Source organism: Dryobates pubescens, chromosome 4 (genome assembly GCF_014839835.1).
Source record: "Dryobates pubescens isolate bDryPub1 chromosome 4, bDryPub1.pri, whole genome shotgun sequence".
NCBI classification, from domain to species: Eukaryota; Metazoa; Chordata; class Aves; order Piciformes; family Picidae; genus Dryobates; species Dryobates pubescens.
The window spans coordinates 20,456,729-20,475,446 of NC_071615.1; the positions used below are offsets into that span (position 1 = coordinate 20,456,729).

Consider the following 18,718-nt stretch of genomic DNA (forward strand, 5'->3'; position numbering starts at 1 on the left):
TGGAGCCTTATGGAATTCATTCAATTTCTGAACAGTTCCTATTTCTATAGGAAACAGCTTAAAGGCACAGCCTAAAATGTAACACTGATCTACAGAGGCTGCATTTGTCTTACTGATTCCATTGCCTGTATTTGTAGCAAATATTTTGCAGGAACTGTTAATGTGATTTTAGGTTCTTCCTCTCCTAAGTTGGTGTGCAGGGCTGTGGTTTTAATTACAGAATGCCTGCAATACTCTTCCAGTTTGAAAGCGCTGCCTAATACACTTTTTCCTCTGCTTCCCTTTTTGCCTCCTCAGGAGGATTCTTAGAAAGATGCTTACCTTTTAATAAAAGATTGATTTCAATGTAAGATGTTCATGGGGGGGGTGTTTCTGTATTTCTTTTTCTTCCAGCAGCTCTTCACTAGGCCATTGTCTCCAATGCAGATCCCAGCCTAGCTTTCTACTATGTGTACTTCTCGCTCAAATACACTACCTTAGAATAATTACAAAGTAGTAAACTTGGTCTTGTAAGTTCTGCTGTGTTCTTGAGTTTGCTTGCCAAGAAATAGAGCAATAGAAGTTACTGCATTACTTAGAAAAGCTTGGCTAATGTAAAGCATCTGTGGTAGAGTTTTCCTCTGTTTGCATCTAGATTTAACCAGTGAAAGCAAGTCAGTGATTACATAGGACACTGAATCACTGTCCTTGAGTACATGAAGATGGACAAAGGGCTCCAAAATGTCTAGACCTGTGATCGAGTTCTGAGGGAAATCAAGTGATGATGCTTAAGCACTGAAGAGATTTTACCCAGAGCCTGATATATTAGGGCTGTGCAGCTCAACTGTATTTGCAGTATTCACTTACACAAATGTGAAATCTGCTTACATGATGGCATTTTGAACTTGATTAAAGTATCTCAGGGTAGGTCTGCACCTAGATGCTCTGGTGGATAGTTTTCTATAAATAAGTAGCCTTGCCTGTGTGAGGATAATGAGGAAAGTTATTCTGAATTAATGTTTGAAGAGGATTAGTTAAACCTTTTTCATCCCTTGTGTGGATACTTTCTTTCCAGATGAATTAACTAATTATCCACTTAATTCATGTTTATTTTCTTGAATTTCCTTCTCATAAACCAGTTTTTAAAACCACTTTCAATTTGTACAAACTGTAGTAATGATGCCAATAATGGCTTGGGGTTATCAAATTAATTTCAGAGGGGCTTTGCATGTTATGGATGTACTCAGCAGATTGATTCTTTTAATGAAAGTTCATCATAAAGCTATTTAATGCATGAACAACTTTGATAATTAAACAATTATGTATTTTGACTCTGTTCTTTATCAGCACTTCTAGGTGACTAGGAATTACTGTCTAAACTTTGCTCTGGGTATGGCACGTGATCTTTGTAGAGGAATCATACCGGTCATCAAAGAATTAGTTTACATTTCCTTTACACTACTGGCACATTATATACTTAGGAAAACCTAGTTAAGAAGTCTTTTATTAAATATGGCTTTTGGTTTTCTGACTTGTCCTGCAGATGCTGTTGAAAAAGGAAACAACACCACAAATTACCTGAACAACTTTCTTGAAGCGATGTTGTTCTGGGAGAAATCAGAAGGCGAAAAGAAGGTAAGAAAGCACAGATATTTCTGAGGGCATTCTGTGTGCTCTCAGAGACCAACAAGCACAGTGAAGTAGATTGTCTTGCATGATGTTCCTTTGGCTTTGGAAAAAAGTACTGTGTCCAAAGGCAGTAAGATTTGGAACTCAGTCAAATGATATTTAAGGTAAAATCTGTAGTCCTCAGGAGTACGAGGATTTTAAGAGGCTCTCACAGAATATCAGGGGTTGGAAGGAACCCCCAGAGATCATCCAGTCCAACCCCCCTGCCAGAGCAAGATCACCCAGGGCAGGTCAAAGAGGAACACATCCAGGCAGGTTTTGAATCTCTCCAGAGAAGGAGACTCCACAACCTCTCTGGGCAGCCTGCTCCAGAGCTCCAGCACCCTCACAGTGCAAAGTTTCTCCTTCTGTTCCCGTGGCACCTCCTCTGCTCCAGTTTGCCCCCATTGCCCCTTGTCCTATCACCAGACATCACTGAGCTGAGCCTGGCTCTGTCCTCCTGACACTGCCCTGCACATCTTTATCAAGAGGAGTAAGGGCACCCCTCAGGCTCCTCTGCTCCAAGCTGAAAAGCCCCGGTTCCCTCAGCCTGTCCTCACAGGGAGATGTTCCACTGCCTTCAGCAGATTTGTGGCTCTGCACTGGACTCTTTCAAACATTTCTCTGAGGCCCTTTGTGAGCTGAGGGGTTCAGAACCGGACACAATATTCCAGATGCAGCCTCACCAGGGCAGAGTAGACGGGGAGGGAAGAGACCTAGCAGGGCCGAAGCCCAAATTGATCTTCATCTGGCTACTGCTGTAAATGACACTAAAGTAATTTTCTCCAACTACCTTAGCAACAAAGTCTGTTGCTCTCTACAGATCTGCTCCAAGTTGTAGTCTGTGTATTCACCAAATTACTGTTAACTAAGTTGTGCATGATTTGTCTGTGAGATGTGCAGCTTAATTTTATCTTGTGTAACTGTCCCTTTTCTACCAATCTGTACATGTACTTTCTAAGAATTTTTTGGAGAAAATTGCCCAACTGGAAGATCTGTGTGCCAAGAAGGAGAAGTTTATTCAGTCCAATAAAATGATAGTTAAGTTCCGTGAAGACCACATTGCTCGCTTGGAGAGATTGCACAGGGAGGCTGGTGGGAGCTTATTGCCCAAGGAGCAGGAGGATCTCCTCAGTGAATTGAGGGAGGAATTGCAGATGCTCAGAGAACAGGTAAGCCTTTGGGTTTTCCTTTCTAGAACTTAGTTTTTTGTGAGAATAGCTTATGTAATGGAGTTGTGTGAGTGGTGGATACAGGCATTTTAGGAAAGGCAGGAAAGAGGAGGATGGGTGGTGAGTTCCTTTACAGAGGCATCTCCCATGTATGGAGTTTCCCTCCCTGCATAACAGCTCCCAAGTGAAGCAGGGAAATAATACAGAAGTCAGGGCAATCACACAAAAACATTACTATGGCATGCAGGGACAGTGTTAAGAAAGCCAACTCTCAAAGTTGTAGCTGAGAAAGGGTATTGAAAGCACTAAGGAGAGCTACTGCTTTATTGCCACTAAAAGAGTAAACACCCAAAATGTAAACCCCCTGTCTTTGACAGCACATTCCAAGGGAGGTAAGAAAACAAACAAAACAAAAATTGGGGCAGTTTTAACTGCTGTAGGGAATACCTTTTATCCTTCTTCCATTGCAATTTCAAGCTTATTAAATGTAGCAGAGCAACAGCTAGGTGTGTATAGCACTGTCTGGAAAATACCAACTGCTGAGCCAAACACTGCTTGTCACAGCTGGAACACCACCCACGAGTTGCCAAGTATGCCATGGAGAACCACAACCTCAGAGAGGAGAACAAAAAGCTGCGCTCTTTAAAGTCAGTCAGAAAGGCTCAAGAAATCGATGCTCAGACCATTGCAGAACTAGAAAAAGCTTTTTTGGAAGCTTCAGCCACAGAGAAAAATACTGGAGGTAAAAACTCTGCTAATGCTTTACTGCTAAATAAGCTTGCTGTATTTGCGTTGTGTGCAGTCCAGCGTTGAAAAGGTGCATCTTGATGGATTTTTGCCGCCTTCTGTGTGGTGACTGAAGGCTTGGCCTTTGAGCAAATAAAGCAATGGGGAGTTTGGATCCTTGAGCAGCCATAGTCTTTTTGTTGTCCTTAGTTGTCATGAAGACTGCAGTAATATTAATTATTTGACTTGTTTTCTTGTGGCCTGTTGCTAATACCTGCTGTCTTCAAGCAGTTGCTGCTGTGCTGTTCTAAGTATTCAAGGTATCTCAGAGTATTTATTTGTTCTTTAGGTCATCATTCATATTCCACCACCACATCAGTGGAAGGCAACTCCCTGGCATCTGTTGAAAAGCTGAAAGCACGTCTGCTGCAGACTCAGAGTGAACTGGCAAGTTCAAAACAAGAATACGAAGAATTTAAAGAGCTGACCAAGTGAGACAAAAAATGTTTTCAAATAATTACTTCTTTTCTATTTTTTTTTAAGTTAGTCTGAGATCCCAAAAATAACAGTTTAAGTATGTTCTTGGCAGGAAGAATTCTCTATTGTTGCTCTCATTAAGAGAAGCACAAGACAACGTGCAAGGCCTGCCTAATATCTCCATGTACACATATGCCTATGCAAGTGAGTGATACGGCTTAGCTTGATCCAGCCCTTATCAGGTTCAGCTCCCATTAGTGGATCTTTGTGATGTCCTTTTTGCTCATTTTGGCAGTTGTACAAATCTGTGGTTCATTCTTAGCTGTGCAGCAAACCCATGAACTGTATAAACCGTCATATTATCATCTGCTGAGTTCATCAATTCAACAATCCAGCTATTGTTCTCTATCATTAGTTACAATGGTTTCTTTACATCTTGGAATCAGAGAATGGCTTAGGCTGGAAGAGACCTCAGACATCATCTACTCCAACTTCTCCATTGTGGGCAGGGATACTTCTCAACTAGACTCAGCTGCTCAATGCCTCACCCAACCTGGCCTTAAACACCACCAAGGAGGAGGCAGCCACAGCCTCCCTGGGTAGCCTATTCCAGAGTCTTTGATCAATTACTTTCTTTTCCTGGCCATTCAGTGTGTTCCTAGTCTGTATTTCATGTTTTGTGCTTGTCTTGCTCTCTTGATAGCATGCATGCACTTTCATTATCAGTTACTGACACTTTCTTAGTGGAGTGCAGTCACACAGAAGTATGCCTAATTAAGCCTCTGCATGTCACTAGACTGCAAACTCGTTTCAGAGTAACTGGATGCTTAATTTTATGTGCAAGTGTAATTCAATGCTGTAACTTGACTAAGCAGACCAAACAGTTTCACAGCATCAATGTACACTATTTTCAGTTGTGAAATAGCAGTCACAGGTAAAGTTCTACTCTGTATTTCTCAAGTTTTCTTGCAGATGCTAAAAAGATGAGGGAAAGGCATAGAATTAAACTGCCAAAAGATGAAGCAGTGCATTTCCTTTTGGCTGCAGAGGCTGACCCCACGATTGTCAGTAAGGCCAAGCAGCGCAGAACCAGCATGTAGCTCTGCAAAGGACCTAAGGACAACTGTTCTGAAATTCCTGCTCAACTGCTGGATTTCAGTTAAAGCCCTCTTAGAGGGCAAAATAATCTTAACAGAGCAGCACTTCCAAAAAAAAAAAAAAAAAAAAAATCTTTAAGGGATTTTCTTTAATCCTGGCAAGCAGCAGTTCAGGCTTGTCATGTAACTGGATAACATTTTTAAGCTTAAAACCATACTGGTATGGGTGATAGCACTTTCTCATGAAAAGAATTGCAGAGCTCTCAGCTTATTTCTTACCATGTAATGGATTTTTTTCTGACACATTTAGTTATCCATCTGCTTGCACAAATAAGCTTCTTAGTTTCCTAATATTTGTTTCTTTCTTTTTTTAATACAGCAGTGGTGACTTTCTTCTCAAAATAATGTTTGGGCAAGGGCTCAGCTGCAGTTTCCTCACTGACAATGCTGCAGTTTCTTTTTACTTGTGGGAGGGCATAGTGCTGGGGTCATTTTGACAGTCGTAACACACTTCCTAAACAGGAAAAAGCAGATGGAACTGGAATCAGAGCTTCAATCCCTTCAGAAAGCAAACCAGCATCTGGAAAATATTCTGGAGGCAACCAAAGTACACAAGCGCCAAGAAGTCTCTCAGTTGCATAAGCTGCATAGAGAAACTCTGAAGGTATGAGAGTGAGTTTGTTGAAAAGCACCCACACTCCTGAGTTGTGTGAAAGCACAGCCTTTGATTTGTCTGATCCTTAACCTGGTGCTCTGGTGTGTAATCCATAAGTGAAAACCAGATCTGCTCCTTTTTTGTGCTGAAATACTGCTCATCAGATGACAAATCTGCGAAAGTGCAGATTAGGTTTAGAACCTGCTGCTCTGAGCTTTTTTAATTTCATTGTTCTGCTTATAGAACTATGCAGTGCAATACCATGCAAAGTCTTCACTCCCTGTTACAGTTAAAGACTGCTTTGTCATCTTCCTAACAGAACATAACCACTCCAACAAAAGCTTACCAGCTCAGATCCCGCCTAGTGCCACGAATCAGCCCAGAAATCTTAGATTTTCAGTCTGAAGATTTCCAGCCTTCTGAAGAGCTCATGGATGACATCTTGAAAGAGCCAATCCCTCCAGAGATGAGTGAACAAGCCTATGAGGCCATTGCTGAGGAGCTCAAAGTGGCACAGGTAAATGTTGTTAATAAAAACTGGAATGTATGTGTCGCTCCATCCTAAAGCAGGTTTTGATGTGAAATACTTACACCAAATCCATTTTAATTTGCATGGGAAACTGAAGCACTGAATATTTTGGGTTTGACTGAACAGTTCTGCAATTACCCATTGTACTGAAAAGGATTTACAATTAGAATAGTGAAATAGATTTGTGAGTTGAATAACATAAACACTGTGAGGTATACAGGGCATTTAAACTTTTTACTGTTTTAACCTGATGACTTGATTCTTAGGAAGCTTCTTGATAGGTCTCTGATGATAGCAACATTTGGAACAATACCCAAGCTTAATATACAATACTGCATTATTGGAAGATACCTGGCCAATAATGCTGTCCCCCCATTATACCTCAATTGTCTTATCCCTTTCCTAAAGGACAGGGAAAGCCTTTTGTCACACAGAAGAGTGCTACAAAGTTGTCTGAACTACTCTTTAGAAGCTGGAGCTGGCTTTAGTGCATGTAATATACTGACACAAGAGCCAACCCCCCTCTGTGATGCTTGCCATAGTGCAGAACTCCTGCAAGGAATTTATCTTGTGTATATTTTGAGTAACTTCTTTTTAAAGCCTTGTTTCTTCAACATCAACATGTGTCTGAAAACCAAGTATTTACTGCATTCAGCCCTTGTGTTCTGGCAGTTAAGTTAGCAATAGGAGGAATCAGCCACTTCAGATACCAGTTTGGTTTTGAATGTTCAGTTTCGTGTTGGTTCAGGTTATAAATAAAAAGAAAGTAGTTGGCATTTTGACATTTAATATGCACAGTCTGTCATATGGTGTGTGAGAAATAACTGGAAGATGGTTGCTCTAATTTTGAGTGTCTATTGTGTTACAGGAGCAACTGAGCACAATGCAGACAAAGCTGGATGAAGAGGAAAGCAAGAATATAAAACTCCAGCAGCATATTAACAAACTGGAGCATCATTCTGCCCAGATACAGGAGGTGAGTCTGTATATATGGCAAGGTGCTGTCTGCCACATTCATACTACTGGGTCATCTAGTGGAATCTGCAGTGTTAATTCATAGAACCAAAGAATGGCTCAGGTTGGAAGGGACCTCAGAGATCATCATCTCCAACCTTTCCACCATGGGCAGGGATACCTCTCAACAAGACTCAGCTGCTCAAGGCCTCACCCAGCCTGGCCTTAAACACCTTCAGGCAGGAGGCATCCACAACCTCCCTGGGCAGCCGTTTCTAGAGTCTCACCACCCTCGTTCTAAGGAACTTCTGCCTAAGTTCCAGTTTAATCCTGCTCTCTCTTAGCTTCAAACCATTCCCCCTTGTCTTATCACTAGACAGCTTCAAGAAAAGTCCCTCTACAGCCTTCACGTAGGATCCCTTCAGGTACTGGAAGACCGCTTTAAGGTCCCCCTGGATCTTCTCTTCTCCAGGCTGAACAACCCCAGCTCCCTCACAATCCCAGTTTTTCATTGTGTTCTTCCCAGATCAATCTCATTTCTGATAGCTGTGTTCTGAAGTATATCTTAGGTCCTAAGTTGTGGCTTTCTTTTAAATGAACTTCTCAGATAGGAGAATGTCTTTAAAGATATCATATTTGGAGTTTTTCTTTCTGCACTTCTGTGTATTTCAGATTCACTAAATATCAAACTTAAATACAAGATGCATTTTTCTTTATAATCAGCTGAAGTGCTGTGCTATATGCTGTGCTATATGTGCTAGATTATCACAACCCTGTTACTTAGCTATTTCTGCATTTTCACTTAACATTTTTACTTCTCTTCTCAAGCTTCTTTCATCTGAAAGGAATGAGTGGAGTAAAGAGCGCCAAGAGCTCCTTGAACAGACGAAAACACTTGAAAAGCAACTTCAGGACAGTCTAACCAAGACTGACAGTAAGTCTTTTAACACTGACATTGCATATGAAGTTTTGAAGTTCTCCATGTTTTGAATCCACAGTAGCATTTACTGAGTAACTGTTTAGGTTGTTAGTTCTGCTGCTTTGACTTCTTTTTTTCACCTTTTTTCTTTTTAAAATGTCCCCAGTTCTTGCAGAATAGCTTTTGTCTGCCCACTCTCACACAGCATACAATATTCAAACTTCATTCTGGATGGGAAGGGAGTATTTTTAAAACAAAACATCAGCTAAAGAGGAAGTCCCCTACTGGTCCATGGAAATGCAGGAATATTGTCTGGAATGCTGATTCTGCCTGTAGTTATTAGGTCCTACAGTCAATGTTTCATTGACATTTTACATTTACAAATCCTTTTTGTGTAGGACCTTCAAGGTTCATAGAATCCTAGAATGTTTGGAATTGGAAGGGACCCTAAAGATCATCTAGTTCCAACCTCCCTGCCATGGGCAGGAACACCTCCCCCTAGGACCAGGTTACTCAAGGCCTCATCCAGCTTGGCCTTGAATGCTCCCAGGGTGGAGGCATCCACAACCTTCCTGGGCAGCCTATTCCAGTGTCTCACCACCCAGTTCCACTGAAAATGTTTCAAGCTTTGTGAGGCCTTTCCCAGGATATTCTGTAGTGTTACTTATCTTCTGTCTGGCAGTTTTCTAAGTAACCTATGGAATGTTTGGTTTTGACAGTATTAAAAAGTGAAGTCTGTGATTTGCGCATTGTCCTGCAGTCTGCAGACAAGGAGCTGTCTGCTGTAAAACAGGAGTATGGTGCCTTCAGGGAAAAGCAAGAAAAAGAACTGAGCCAGCTTTCTGGGAGGCAGATGGATGTGCAGTTCCAGCTGGACAGTGTCAGGTATGTTGGTGGTTTGGTAAAATGCATCCCTTAATCATCCAGTGATTTACTTCTTTTCTGCATGGGAACTTACACTTTACATCTCTTGTTCAAAGTTGTTAGTTTGTGCTTATGTCCTTTCCTCAATTGCCATGAGGAGGAATAGGGTAAAATTAGAAAATAAAATCAAGCTTCCTTAAAATGCTGTAGCAAACCAAAATTCCCATTAATTAGGCTATCCCTATGAATTTACTGACCTCCAAAAGAGGACTAGTTTCATTGTCATGGGGTTTTTTTTCCCTGTTTTTTTTTTTTCAATTGAATCTTAAAAATTAATTTATTTCTCAGTCTGCTCACATGAAGCAGGAGACATCACAATGCTGCTCTAAAAGTACAAGCAGAAAAACTATAAAAATAAACTGGAGTTTGTCTATTGAAAAGCTTCAAATTGCCATTATTACAAAGAGATGAAAATCAGAGCTCTTTTTAATCATTAGTGTGACTTAGTTCAAAGATTCATAGAATGGTTTGGGTTGGAAGGGACCTTCAAGATTATGTAGTTCCAACCCCTCTGCCATGGGTAGGGCCACTTTCCAGTAGCCCAGGTTCCTCAAGGCCTCATCCAACCTGGCCTTGAACAGCTTCAGGGAGGGGGCATCCATGACTTCCCTAGGCAACCTGTTCCAGTGTCTCCCCACCCTCACTATCAGTTTCTTCCTAATCTCTAAATCTGCCCTCCTCAAGCTTCAATCCATTTCCTCTTGTCCTGTCATCTTGTAAAAAGTCCCTCCCCAGCTCTCCTTCAGCCCCCCTCAGGTACTGGTAGGCTGTTCTAAGGTCTCCCTGGAGCCTTCTCCAGGCTGAACAGTCCCAACTCTCCCAGCCAGCCCACAGAGCAGAGGTTCTCTAGTCCTCTGATCATCTCTGTGGCTTCCTCTGGACCCACTCCAGCAGCTCATTGTCCCTTAATGTAATATTGGGGTTTGTTGGGGGGAGGGTGTGTGTGTTGGGTTTTGGTTTGGGGTTGGTGACTGCTGTTGTTTTATTCCTCTTAAGCTAAGTTATTGCGTTCTGGTGAGTTGTGTCTTAGCTGAAGTCATTTCTTGAGTGATTCATTGTGAGGATGGGAGCCTGGAAGTGAAATTAAATGTTGTGGTTTCATCGCTGCCATCTGTGTTAGCAAAAGTATTGACTTCCTGTGAGCTCTCCATCAATAACAGCACTCATAATACACATCTGGCAGCCCTTGCACTTCTGTGGAAGATTAAATGAAACAAGTTTTCAGGACTATAATTTAGAGGGAAATCACCCAGGCTTGCCTAGATTATCTAAAGATTTTATATGGAGTAAATACTCTAGGTGTCAGCCAAGCAGATGTAGGTGTCAGAATCATTGTAGCAGAGTCTTTAGCCCAACATCTGGCTTAAAAAAAGCATTACATTCATAGTATCAGTCAGGGTTGGAAAGGGACCACAAGGATCATCTAGTTCCAACTCCCCTGCCATGGGCAGGGTCACCCCACACTAGATCAGGCTGGCCAGAGCCTCATCCAGCCTGGGCTTAAACACCTCCAGGGATGGTGCCCCAACCACCTCCCTGGACAACCCATTCCAGGGCTTCACCACTCTCATGGGGAAGAACTTCCTCCTCACATCCAGCCTGAATCTCCCCACCTCCAGCTTCATTCCATTCCCCCTAGTCCTATCACTACCTGAGATCCTGAGATATTAATATCCTGAGATATAAATTAAAAAATGCAGTTCTCAAGAGGGTGACTGAAATTTCTATAAAATTTTATAAGTAGTAGATTATTTCTAAGGATCAGAAAGAGAACTCTGCCTTCTCTGGTGCCCTTCAAAAATTGGTGGTGTGTAAGCTTCAAGGAAGTGTTCCCATTTGTGCCAGTCACTGCTTTCTAGCAGAGCTGCACTCTGGAAGTTAACTGAAGATTATAAAATACTGAGCAGAGTATTTTATATCAAAGCAAACCCTTAATATTGTGGATGGGGTTGGTGGGGTTTTTTGCTTGTTTTTTCTTTACTAAAGGCTGGAACATGAGAAGATTCTTGAAGAAAAAGCCAGCCTGCAGGACGACTATGACAACCTGCAGGAAGTAGCGAAGTTTGAGACGGATCAGTTGAAACAACAACTTGAGGTCAAAACACAGGAAGCAGAAGCAATGAAAACTGAGCTTTGTGTAAGACAGTCAAGGATTTTCAAAGACTTTGGCTACATGTGTAACTTGTTTAATTTATTTTCTCATCAGTAATAGATACCACAAGTGATGGTAGTTTGGCTGCTGTTTCATTTGGAAGGTGTACCCACAACCTTTACACAGCGCAAGATTTTTGCATCATGAATGGTGTGGGTTGGAAGGGACCTTCAAAGATGATCTTGTCCAACCCTCCTGCAGTCAGCAGGGACATCCTCCACTGAAGTAGGTCACTCAGAGCCTTGTCAGGCCTGACCTTGAATATCTCCAGGAACAGGACCTCAACTACCTCCCTGGGCAACCTGTTGCAGTGTTCTGGCACCCTCATGGTGCGGAACTTGTTCCTCACATCCAATCTAAATCTGCTTTTCTCTCATTTAAAAACAATTTCCCTTGTCCTGTCACTCCAGGCACTGAGAAACATCTGCAGACTTACCGTACCACCTTCAGGGTACTGCAAGGCGACTTTTAGGTCCCCCTGGAGTCTTCTCCAGGCTGAACAAGCCCAGCTCCCTCAGCAGAGGTGTTCCAGCCCACTCATAATTTTTTTAGCCCTCCCCTAGACATACTCTATCAGGTCCATGTCCTTCCCGTGTTGTAGGCTCCAGAGCTGGATGCAGTACTCCAGGTGAGGTTTCACTAGAGCAGTGCAGAGGGGCAGAATCCCCTCTCAATCTGCTGGCCACACTTCCTCCTCAGGCTACAAGAAATATCCAAGATGAAGTAGTAGGTTTTCAGCTGAAGAAATGGCTTTGGAAATGTTGATGGAGATGGGTTAATCAGTGAAGGAGTAAGAAGCTTCTTTGGAAAAGAATTCTGACATCAAAATGCTGGTGACCTTTCATCTCGTGCTAGTGAAAACTGGCTTACTTACTCTGTCTTTACAAAGAAGTCTCTACCTGTTCCTAGTGGATGTGATCTTGTTAAAATGATCTATGGCTTTCTGTGGTGGCCACTGTCCTGTGGTTTAGTCAAGGCTGTCCTTGAAATCCTGTCAGACTGCAGTGACTGCAAAACATAGCAGGAAGGTTGCTCAAGGGCTTTTGCAAATGACTGTGCCTGCTTTGCCGCGATGTGCCCTGTGCCTGCACAGCAACTTGGCTCCAAGTTTTGGTTTTTAGTGTTTGAAGGAGTACTGACAGAATGGAAATTCTTCCTTCAGATTTCCTACAGTGTAACATCTCGAACTGCTGGGTAGAATTTGAAACACACACATCACACACACACACCCAAATTAATCTAATCTAATTCATTCCTTTAAAACCCTGGATATCAAGGAATATTCTAGCCATCAAAAGTACCTCAGTGTCTGATGAAAAGATTTGATTGTTTAATGTGGAGAAGAGTTTGCTTTTGAACTGGTTTGAGACAAAGCTGAAGATCTTTCTGTTTCCATTTAAGGCTTTGTGGTTTGGGATTTTTTTCAGTCATCTTAGGAGTCTGTTTAGATTTTTATTTTAGCTTAAATTATTCTTAAGACCTTGCCTTGCAACTGGTTATAAAAGCATCTATTCTGATTATTCTAGAACCTTTTGAACCTCCTGAAAACAGAAAAAGAACACAATGAAAAACTAACCTTGCAATTACAAGAAGACAAAGAAAACAATTCAAAGTAAGTTTTGACTGGTTAATTTTTCTCTGCCTTCACAGGCTTAGGTTTCTGTTCAGCTGGGCATCCTGTCTGTAGTGCTGGTTTTCCCCTGCTGGGTAGAGAGAAGTAGGTAACGGGGGTTTTATTTTATCTAACATGGAGCAAGACTTCATTTGAATGTATTCAGTTAAGATGGCAAATGTCATTTCATTACACTGATGGCTCTTCATGTCAGAAGTAAAGCTGCACTCCTGATAGCCAGGTATGCTTGTAACTAAACTATTCATTAGTCTTTTGTATAGCAATGAGAAGAGGATAGAGAGTCCTTAAAAAAAAAAAATGAAGTGCAACTAAGACTAAACTTCTGTGACTTGATTCTTGTTGAAGCTCTCATGTTCTGATGACATTTCTCAGCAGAAAAATGTTTCTTTTTCAGGGAGCTCTTGAAAATCCTTGAAAAAGTACAGGTGGAGAAACCAGCCTCTGAAATGGTGGCACAGTGTGAGCAGCAGGTACAGCAGAAGAACTGGGTGTCTAAGTCATGTGTTGATGTACTTCCTTGAGCTTTCATAGCAGTTTTACTGGTGGACTGTTCTGTTGATGAGCAGCAAAATACATGTATAGTTCTCAGATTTCAGATTGCTTTGTTAAGCTATGGTAAGGTAAACAGCTTAGTTCTTTGCATTTCTTTTCATGATTTTGTGCTTTCCAAAGCTTCAGAAGTTAAGTCTCCTCTTCATGATGATTATTTCTTCTAGGAAGCAAAACTGCAAAGGCTGGCACAGGAGCTGGCTGCTGCTGAAGAGATGATTGTTTCTTTGAAGAAGACCAATGATACAGATAAGGTTATTTCTGTTACTGATACCCACTCCTGGGATAACTGTGTTCTGTAGTAGAGGTGAACACCCAAAGCCTTTCTGGGATGCTTATCTGGGCTGTGTATGTAAAATCCTGTTCTTTATTGGCATGGAGTTTGCAGGGTGGTAGGAAACTGGTTAACATCTGGTTAAACCAAAACAAAATCAGCATAAAGCTGTCTACTGGACAAACCTTCAGTGCATAAGCAAACCGTAACTCCCCTGCTGATTAACAAGGCTTTCTAGCCTTGTGGTAATGACCTAAGGGAATAGGTAAGAAAGGTGATGGGCTGTGGCTCTCTGTTAAGAGAGGCAAAGCACTTTTGCATTTTAATGCACTAGACTGCTCTAGTGTTTTGAAAGCTTAAATAGCAGAAGTTCCCATGCTACAGCCATTTATACTGTATGTAGAACAGGTGGAAGAGATCTGTGTATTTACCATCCAGTGTGATGCTTCTGTTCCTGCTGTTTCCATGCTCAAACAAAGCATTTGAGATGCAGAAGGTCAGAAGAATCTGGCACGGTCAGTGCAGCAGCGTTGCTCGAATGTGCCTTTTTCCACTACAGAGGGTGACAAAACACTGGAATGGTCTGCCCAGAGAGGTTGTGGAGTCTCCTTCTCTGGAGATGTTCAAAACCTGCCTGGATGTGTTCCTGTGTGACCTGCTCTGGCAGGGGGATGGACTGGATGGCTTTTGAGGTCTCTTGCAACCCCTAACATTCTGTGAAACAAATGTGACTTTAAACTGTAGCACTTCACTTCTCCTATTAGAAACCCATTACAGCCTGAAAGTAAGTCAGGAGGCTCCTCATTCTCTTCTAATGAACACAGCCAGTCTGTACTTCTGTAAGTGCTTAGAACAAAAGCCAATGAAGGAACAGCAAATTTCCTCTTACTCCTTTTCTGTGTGCACATTGAGGCCTCATTTTCAACTGCTGGTTTGAAATTTGGGATGGACAATTTATACACCAAAGAAAATCCAGTAATAAAATATATATGACATCTATATAATGTATCAGCATTCCCTTTTTTTGTCTTTCAGGAAGTAGTGACTGACTTGATGAGACAGATCCAGGAGCTGAGATCTTCAATTAATCATAAGACTGAGTCCATAGATGGGCTGACAAGAGAGCTGGAGGATATAAATGTATGTTCTGTCATTCTGAAGGACACGGTATAGCCTTTCAGAAGTGGAAGGCAATGGCATGTCTTATCATGGATCTCAAACAACTTAACTTGCTGTAGCATTTGAGAAGCAAACTTCTCTGTTTTGACATGTTGAAATCTGAACATTTTACGCCTAAGGCTGTCTTGAAATCTGAACCCTCTTCACGTGGTGGGTAAGGAGCAGTGTCTCTACAGGGACCTATTCACATTCTGTAAACTACATTCAGCTGACAGACACTTTTAGATTGTCTCAGAAATTGGCAATTTAAGACCTCAACAATTGAAGCTGAATTGTAAATTCGTTTTTGAGGGAGTGAATTTTTATGTTGCTGATAGTGCTACAAGTATGCAAGCATGAAGAACTAAACCATATCTTTAAATAGCTCTGAATAAATGATGCATCTTCTTTATTAAAGCAGATCTGGTTTGCAAGCTGACAGTGCAGCCCCCAGAACGCTTTAGATAATGTCTGTGTATGAACTATGAATTCCAAAGGTTCTCCAGACAAAATGCTGATGAGGCTGATTTCTTGATGTGGCTATCTGCTGTTTTAAATAATGGCTCTAGTGGTTAAAGATGTATTGTGGTGCCTTTATACATATTAATAGTCTTTCCACTGTTCTGATACTCATCTGTAATAGCATGGCTTGTATAATTTAGTGTGTATGGTTTAGCATTCTGGCTTTAGTCACTGGTTTTAAACATTCGTGGTTGTCATCAGAAAGTTAGTGCTAGGTTTATTTGCGTTCTCTTTGCCAACTTCCTTGGGTAATGTTTTCCTAAATACTCTAAAATGTAATTCTTTTTGTAGTGCAAGTATAATCATGCTCTGGCTGCAAAGGAAGAAAGCAAAAGAATCATAGAGCATCAGGAAAAGAAGATTGAAGAACTGAGGGAAACCTTGGAGAAAAGACAAGTATCTGATAACATTGAGGTAAAGCCAGCAATGTTGGTGTATTGTTATTTGTTCTACAGACCAACTGGAAGTGGTTTTGCTTCAAATACTTCTAAAACCTAACCTCATTTTGATTTAAACTACAGCTAGTTAAACTGTTAAAAGAATTTTTCATGAGGTACCTGACAAATGCTGTTAAATTCTCACATTACTGACATAAATATTTTATAAGCTACTTCATAAAAACCTATGCTGGAAGCCTAGTTTAATTTTGTTAAGTCATCAGCTGAATTTAATGGCAGCAGTTGATGATGCAGCTGAGAAATGAAGATAGGTAGAGGAATATATTATGTTTAACATTATCTCTTCGCCCACTGCTACTATATTCAGTGCCATTTTCGTCTTTACTCATCATCATTTTAAGTGAAAGCTCCACCTGCTGGAAGGAGATTTAAGATGTGTTGCTGCCTGAACTGGGCTTTTGCCTTTTTTCGTTGTATTTATCTTTTTTAACTGCCTTTCCTCTGACTTCTCTTACCGCTGTTTTGGTCCATCAGTCAAAACCATGAGCCTCTGCTCACAAGTAATTTCCACAAGGTCATCTGTCATATTAGATAAGCTTTATCAAGTCATATAGCACTAATAAGGTTTTCCAGAGTGGTGTTTGCTTCTCAAAACCCATCTTCAATAGATTTCCACTGTTTAATAACCAGAATGTATTAACAGTCTATGACACTCTAGAATCCCAAACTGAGTTGCCTTTGGATCACTTAGTTTTATTATTCATTTTAAATGGAAGCCACAATTCTTACTACAAGATTATTCTTGAGTGTACCTGGCTCCCGACAAACCCATCCTGCTTCTCCTTTGACTTTGTACATGTTACTGAGTTCCTTCATGCTTTATAGACTGGACAAGAACTAACCCAAGGTGGCATTTAACCCACTAACTACTGGTTAACACTCTCATAGTTATGATGCCCCATCAGGCAGGGTGGGAGTCCAGGTCCTAGAATAAATCCAGAGGTACCCTCAGAACAGGAGTGCACTCAAAGAGCTGCAGTCACTAATGCAGCTTGCATTACAAGCTGTACTTGATTTTCTGGCTTCTTACTGAAAGAACAGTATCTTTTTGTAAGTATATATTCAAACAGGAGTTGTTTCCTAACAGCTCCCACAAGTCTCTAAATGTAGTATGCTGTAGTAAAGTTCTCATTTTTTGTCCTGCAACCACAACAATGGATATAGAAAATAAGCTAAAATACCACCTTCTAGATTAACACTTGCTACAATTCAGGAGGGAAAGGGGAGATGCTTGCAGCTGTTAGCAAACGTAGCAACAGTGACAAAATGTCTTGAAAGAGCTGCTTTAGAGTAATAACTTTAACATTTCTAACTTTAACATATCTTCCTTTACTTCTCCAATGACCTAAAACAGAGAGACCTTCTGTGTGAAGAGTTGCATCATACCACTGAGCAGTTGATGACGTTGACAGAGGCCTCTAAGAAACATGATTCACTGCTTCAGTGTGCACATGAAGACATAACAAAGAAAGAGGCTGTAATCCAGGAACTCAAGGAACAGGTGAAATAAGGACGTTCTTCTGATAAGTAGCTCCTTGGGAGGAAGCTGTGGTTAATTGTAACTTCTAGAAAAGGTTTTACTTCTAATTTTAGAGTATCTCATATGCAGGACTCTTGGTGAAGAGCAATGGTCCTTCCCACGTAAGCAAAGTGGTAGTTCAGAAGCTTTTGAACATCTAGGCTAGATAATGTTTTAATACTTGGGAAATGGTGTCTAGAGGTTGCAAAAAAAAAAAGTTTACTCTGAAAGCAGAGTAAAGTTATTGGTGCCTGTAACACCAGAGCAACTTGAGGTTAGAAGCAGTGTAACCTAGGGGATTACTTTTCCCTTTACTTAACACTTAGCCAGAAACAATATCCTTATGCAGTGAAGATAAGAGCTAAGCTCTATAAACTGCACAGTCTGAAAGAGATTTGGGGCTTTTGCAGGCCAGAAAGTTGTGTTAAGCCTTTGTCCCAATTTCAGCTCTAGCTGACATGAGTGTCATAGTGTATGTAATGCATTTGTGTTGGCAAGGCTTCTAGTAAGGATGTTGTTTTGGCAAGGGGAGACTTTCTGTCATGGTGGGACTTTCCCCTTGAGAACCTGATGGAGTGGGTCCAGAGAGGGCCATGAAAATGATCAGGGGGCTGGAGCACCCTTGCTAAAGCACAAGCTGAGGGAGCTGGGGTTGTTCAGCCTGAAGAAGAGAAGGCTCCAGTGAGACCTAATAGCAGCCTGCCAGTACCTGAAGGGGGCTACAAGAGAGCTGCAGAGGGACTGTTTGCAAAAGCCCGCAGGGGTAGGATGAGGGGCTGTGGTTTGAAGTGAGAGAAGAGCAGATGCAGAGCAGATGTTAGGAACAAGTTCTGCATCATGAGGGTGCTGGAACACTGCAACAGGTTCCCAGAGAGGTGGTTGGGACCTCATCCCTGAAGATATTCAAGGTCAGGCTCAACAAGGCCACGAGCAGCCTAGCTGAGGATGCCCCTGCTGACTGCAGGGAGGTTGGACTGGATGACCTTTGGAGGCCCCTTCCAACCCAAACAATTCTATGATTCTGTGAAACTGATTATACCAGTAAAATCTTAGTATCTGGTCAAAGTTTGACCAGTAATGTTTGCCAACAAAGAGTTTTTCTGTGCTAACAACCCTTTTGAAAGGTAGATTGTGTTAGCAAGGTAAAAAATTCAAGTACAAACAAGAACAAAACCTGCATTAGCTCTGCAGTGTGCAGTGCACACAGGCTTTCAGAAATGCTTGTTACATGCAGTTATTGAAGGATGAAGTTACTGAAGTTGCATTCAGAAAACACTCTTAAAAGCAAAGTCTAAGGTAATCTAAAACAACCTGTGGGGTACTTAAGCTTGCTCAAAATAGCGATCTGGCTCC

The 18,718-nt window shown here is 41.5% G+C and overlaps 1 protein-coding gene across 1 annotated transcript in view; it reads left to right on the top strand.

Annotated features, from left to right (window-relative positions):
• KIF15 (kinesin family member 15) overlaps window positions 1–18,718 on the top strand; it is a 35,088-nt gene that overhangs the window by 11,096 nt on the left and 5,274 nt on the right. Inside the window, exons 13-28 of the mRNA XM_009898399.2 lie at window positions 1,523–1,614; window positions 2,610–2,819; window positions 3,384–3,561; window positions 3,895–4,036; window positions 5,642–5,783; window positions 6,094–6,291; window positions 7,172–7,279; window positions 8,086–8,191; window positions 8,896–9,061; window positions 11,087–11,237; window positions 12,779–12,864; window positions 13,280–13,355; window positions 13,602–13,688; window positions 14,744–14,848; window positions 15,680–15,802; window positions 17,201–17,347. Coding sequence (XP_009896701.2) covers window positions 1,523–1,614; window positions 2,610–2,819; window positions 3,384–3,561; window positions 3,895–4,036; window positions 5,642–5,783; window positions 6,094–6,291; window positions 7,172–7,279; window positions 8,086–8,191; window positions 8,896–9,061; window positions 11,087–11,237; window positions 12,779–12,864; window positions 13,280–13,355; window positions 13,602–13,688; window positions 14,744–14,848; window positions 15,680–15,802; window positions 17,201–17,347 — 2,117 coding nt within the window. The remainder of the gene's footprint in view (window positions 1–1,522; window positions 1,615–2,609; window positions 2,820–3,383; window positions 3,562–3,894; window positions 4,037–5,641; window positions 5,784–6,093; window positions 6,292–7,171; window positions 7,280–8,085; window positions 8,192–8,895; window positions 9,062–11,086; window positions 11,238–12,778; window positions 12,865–13,279; window positions 13,356–13,601; window positions 13,689–14,743; window positions 14,849–15,679; window positions 15,803–17,200; window positions 17,348–18,718) is intronic.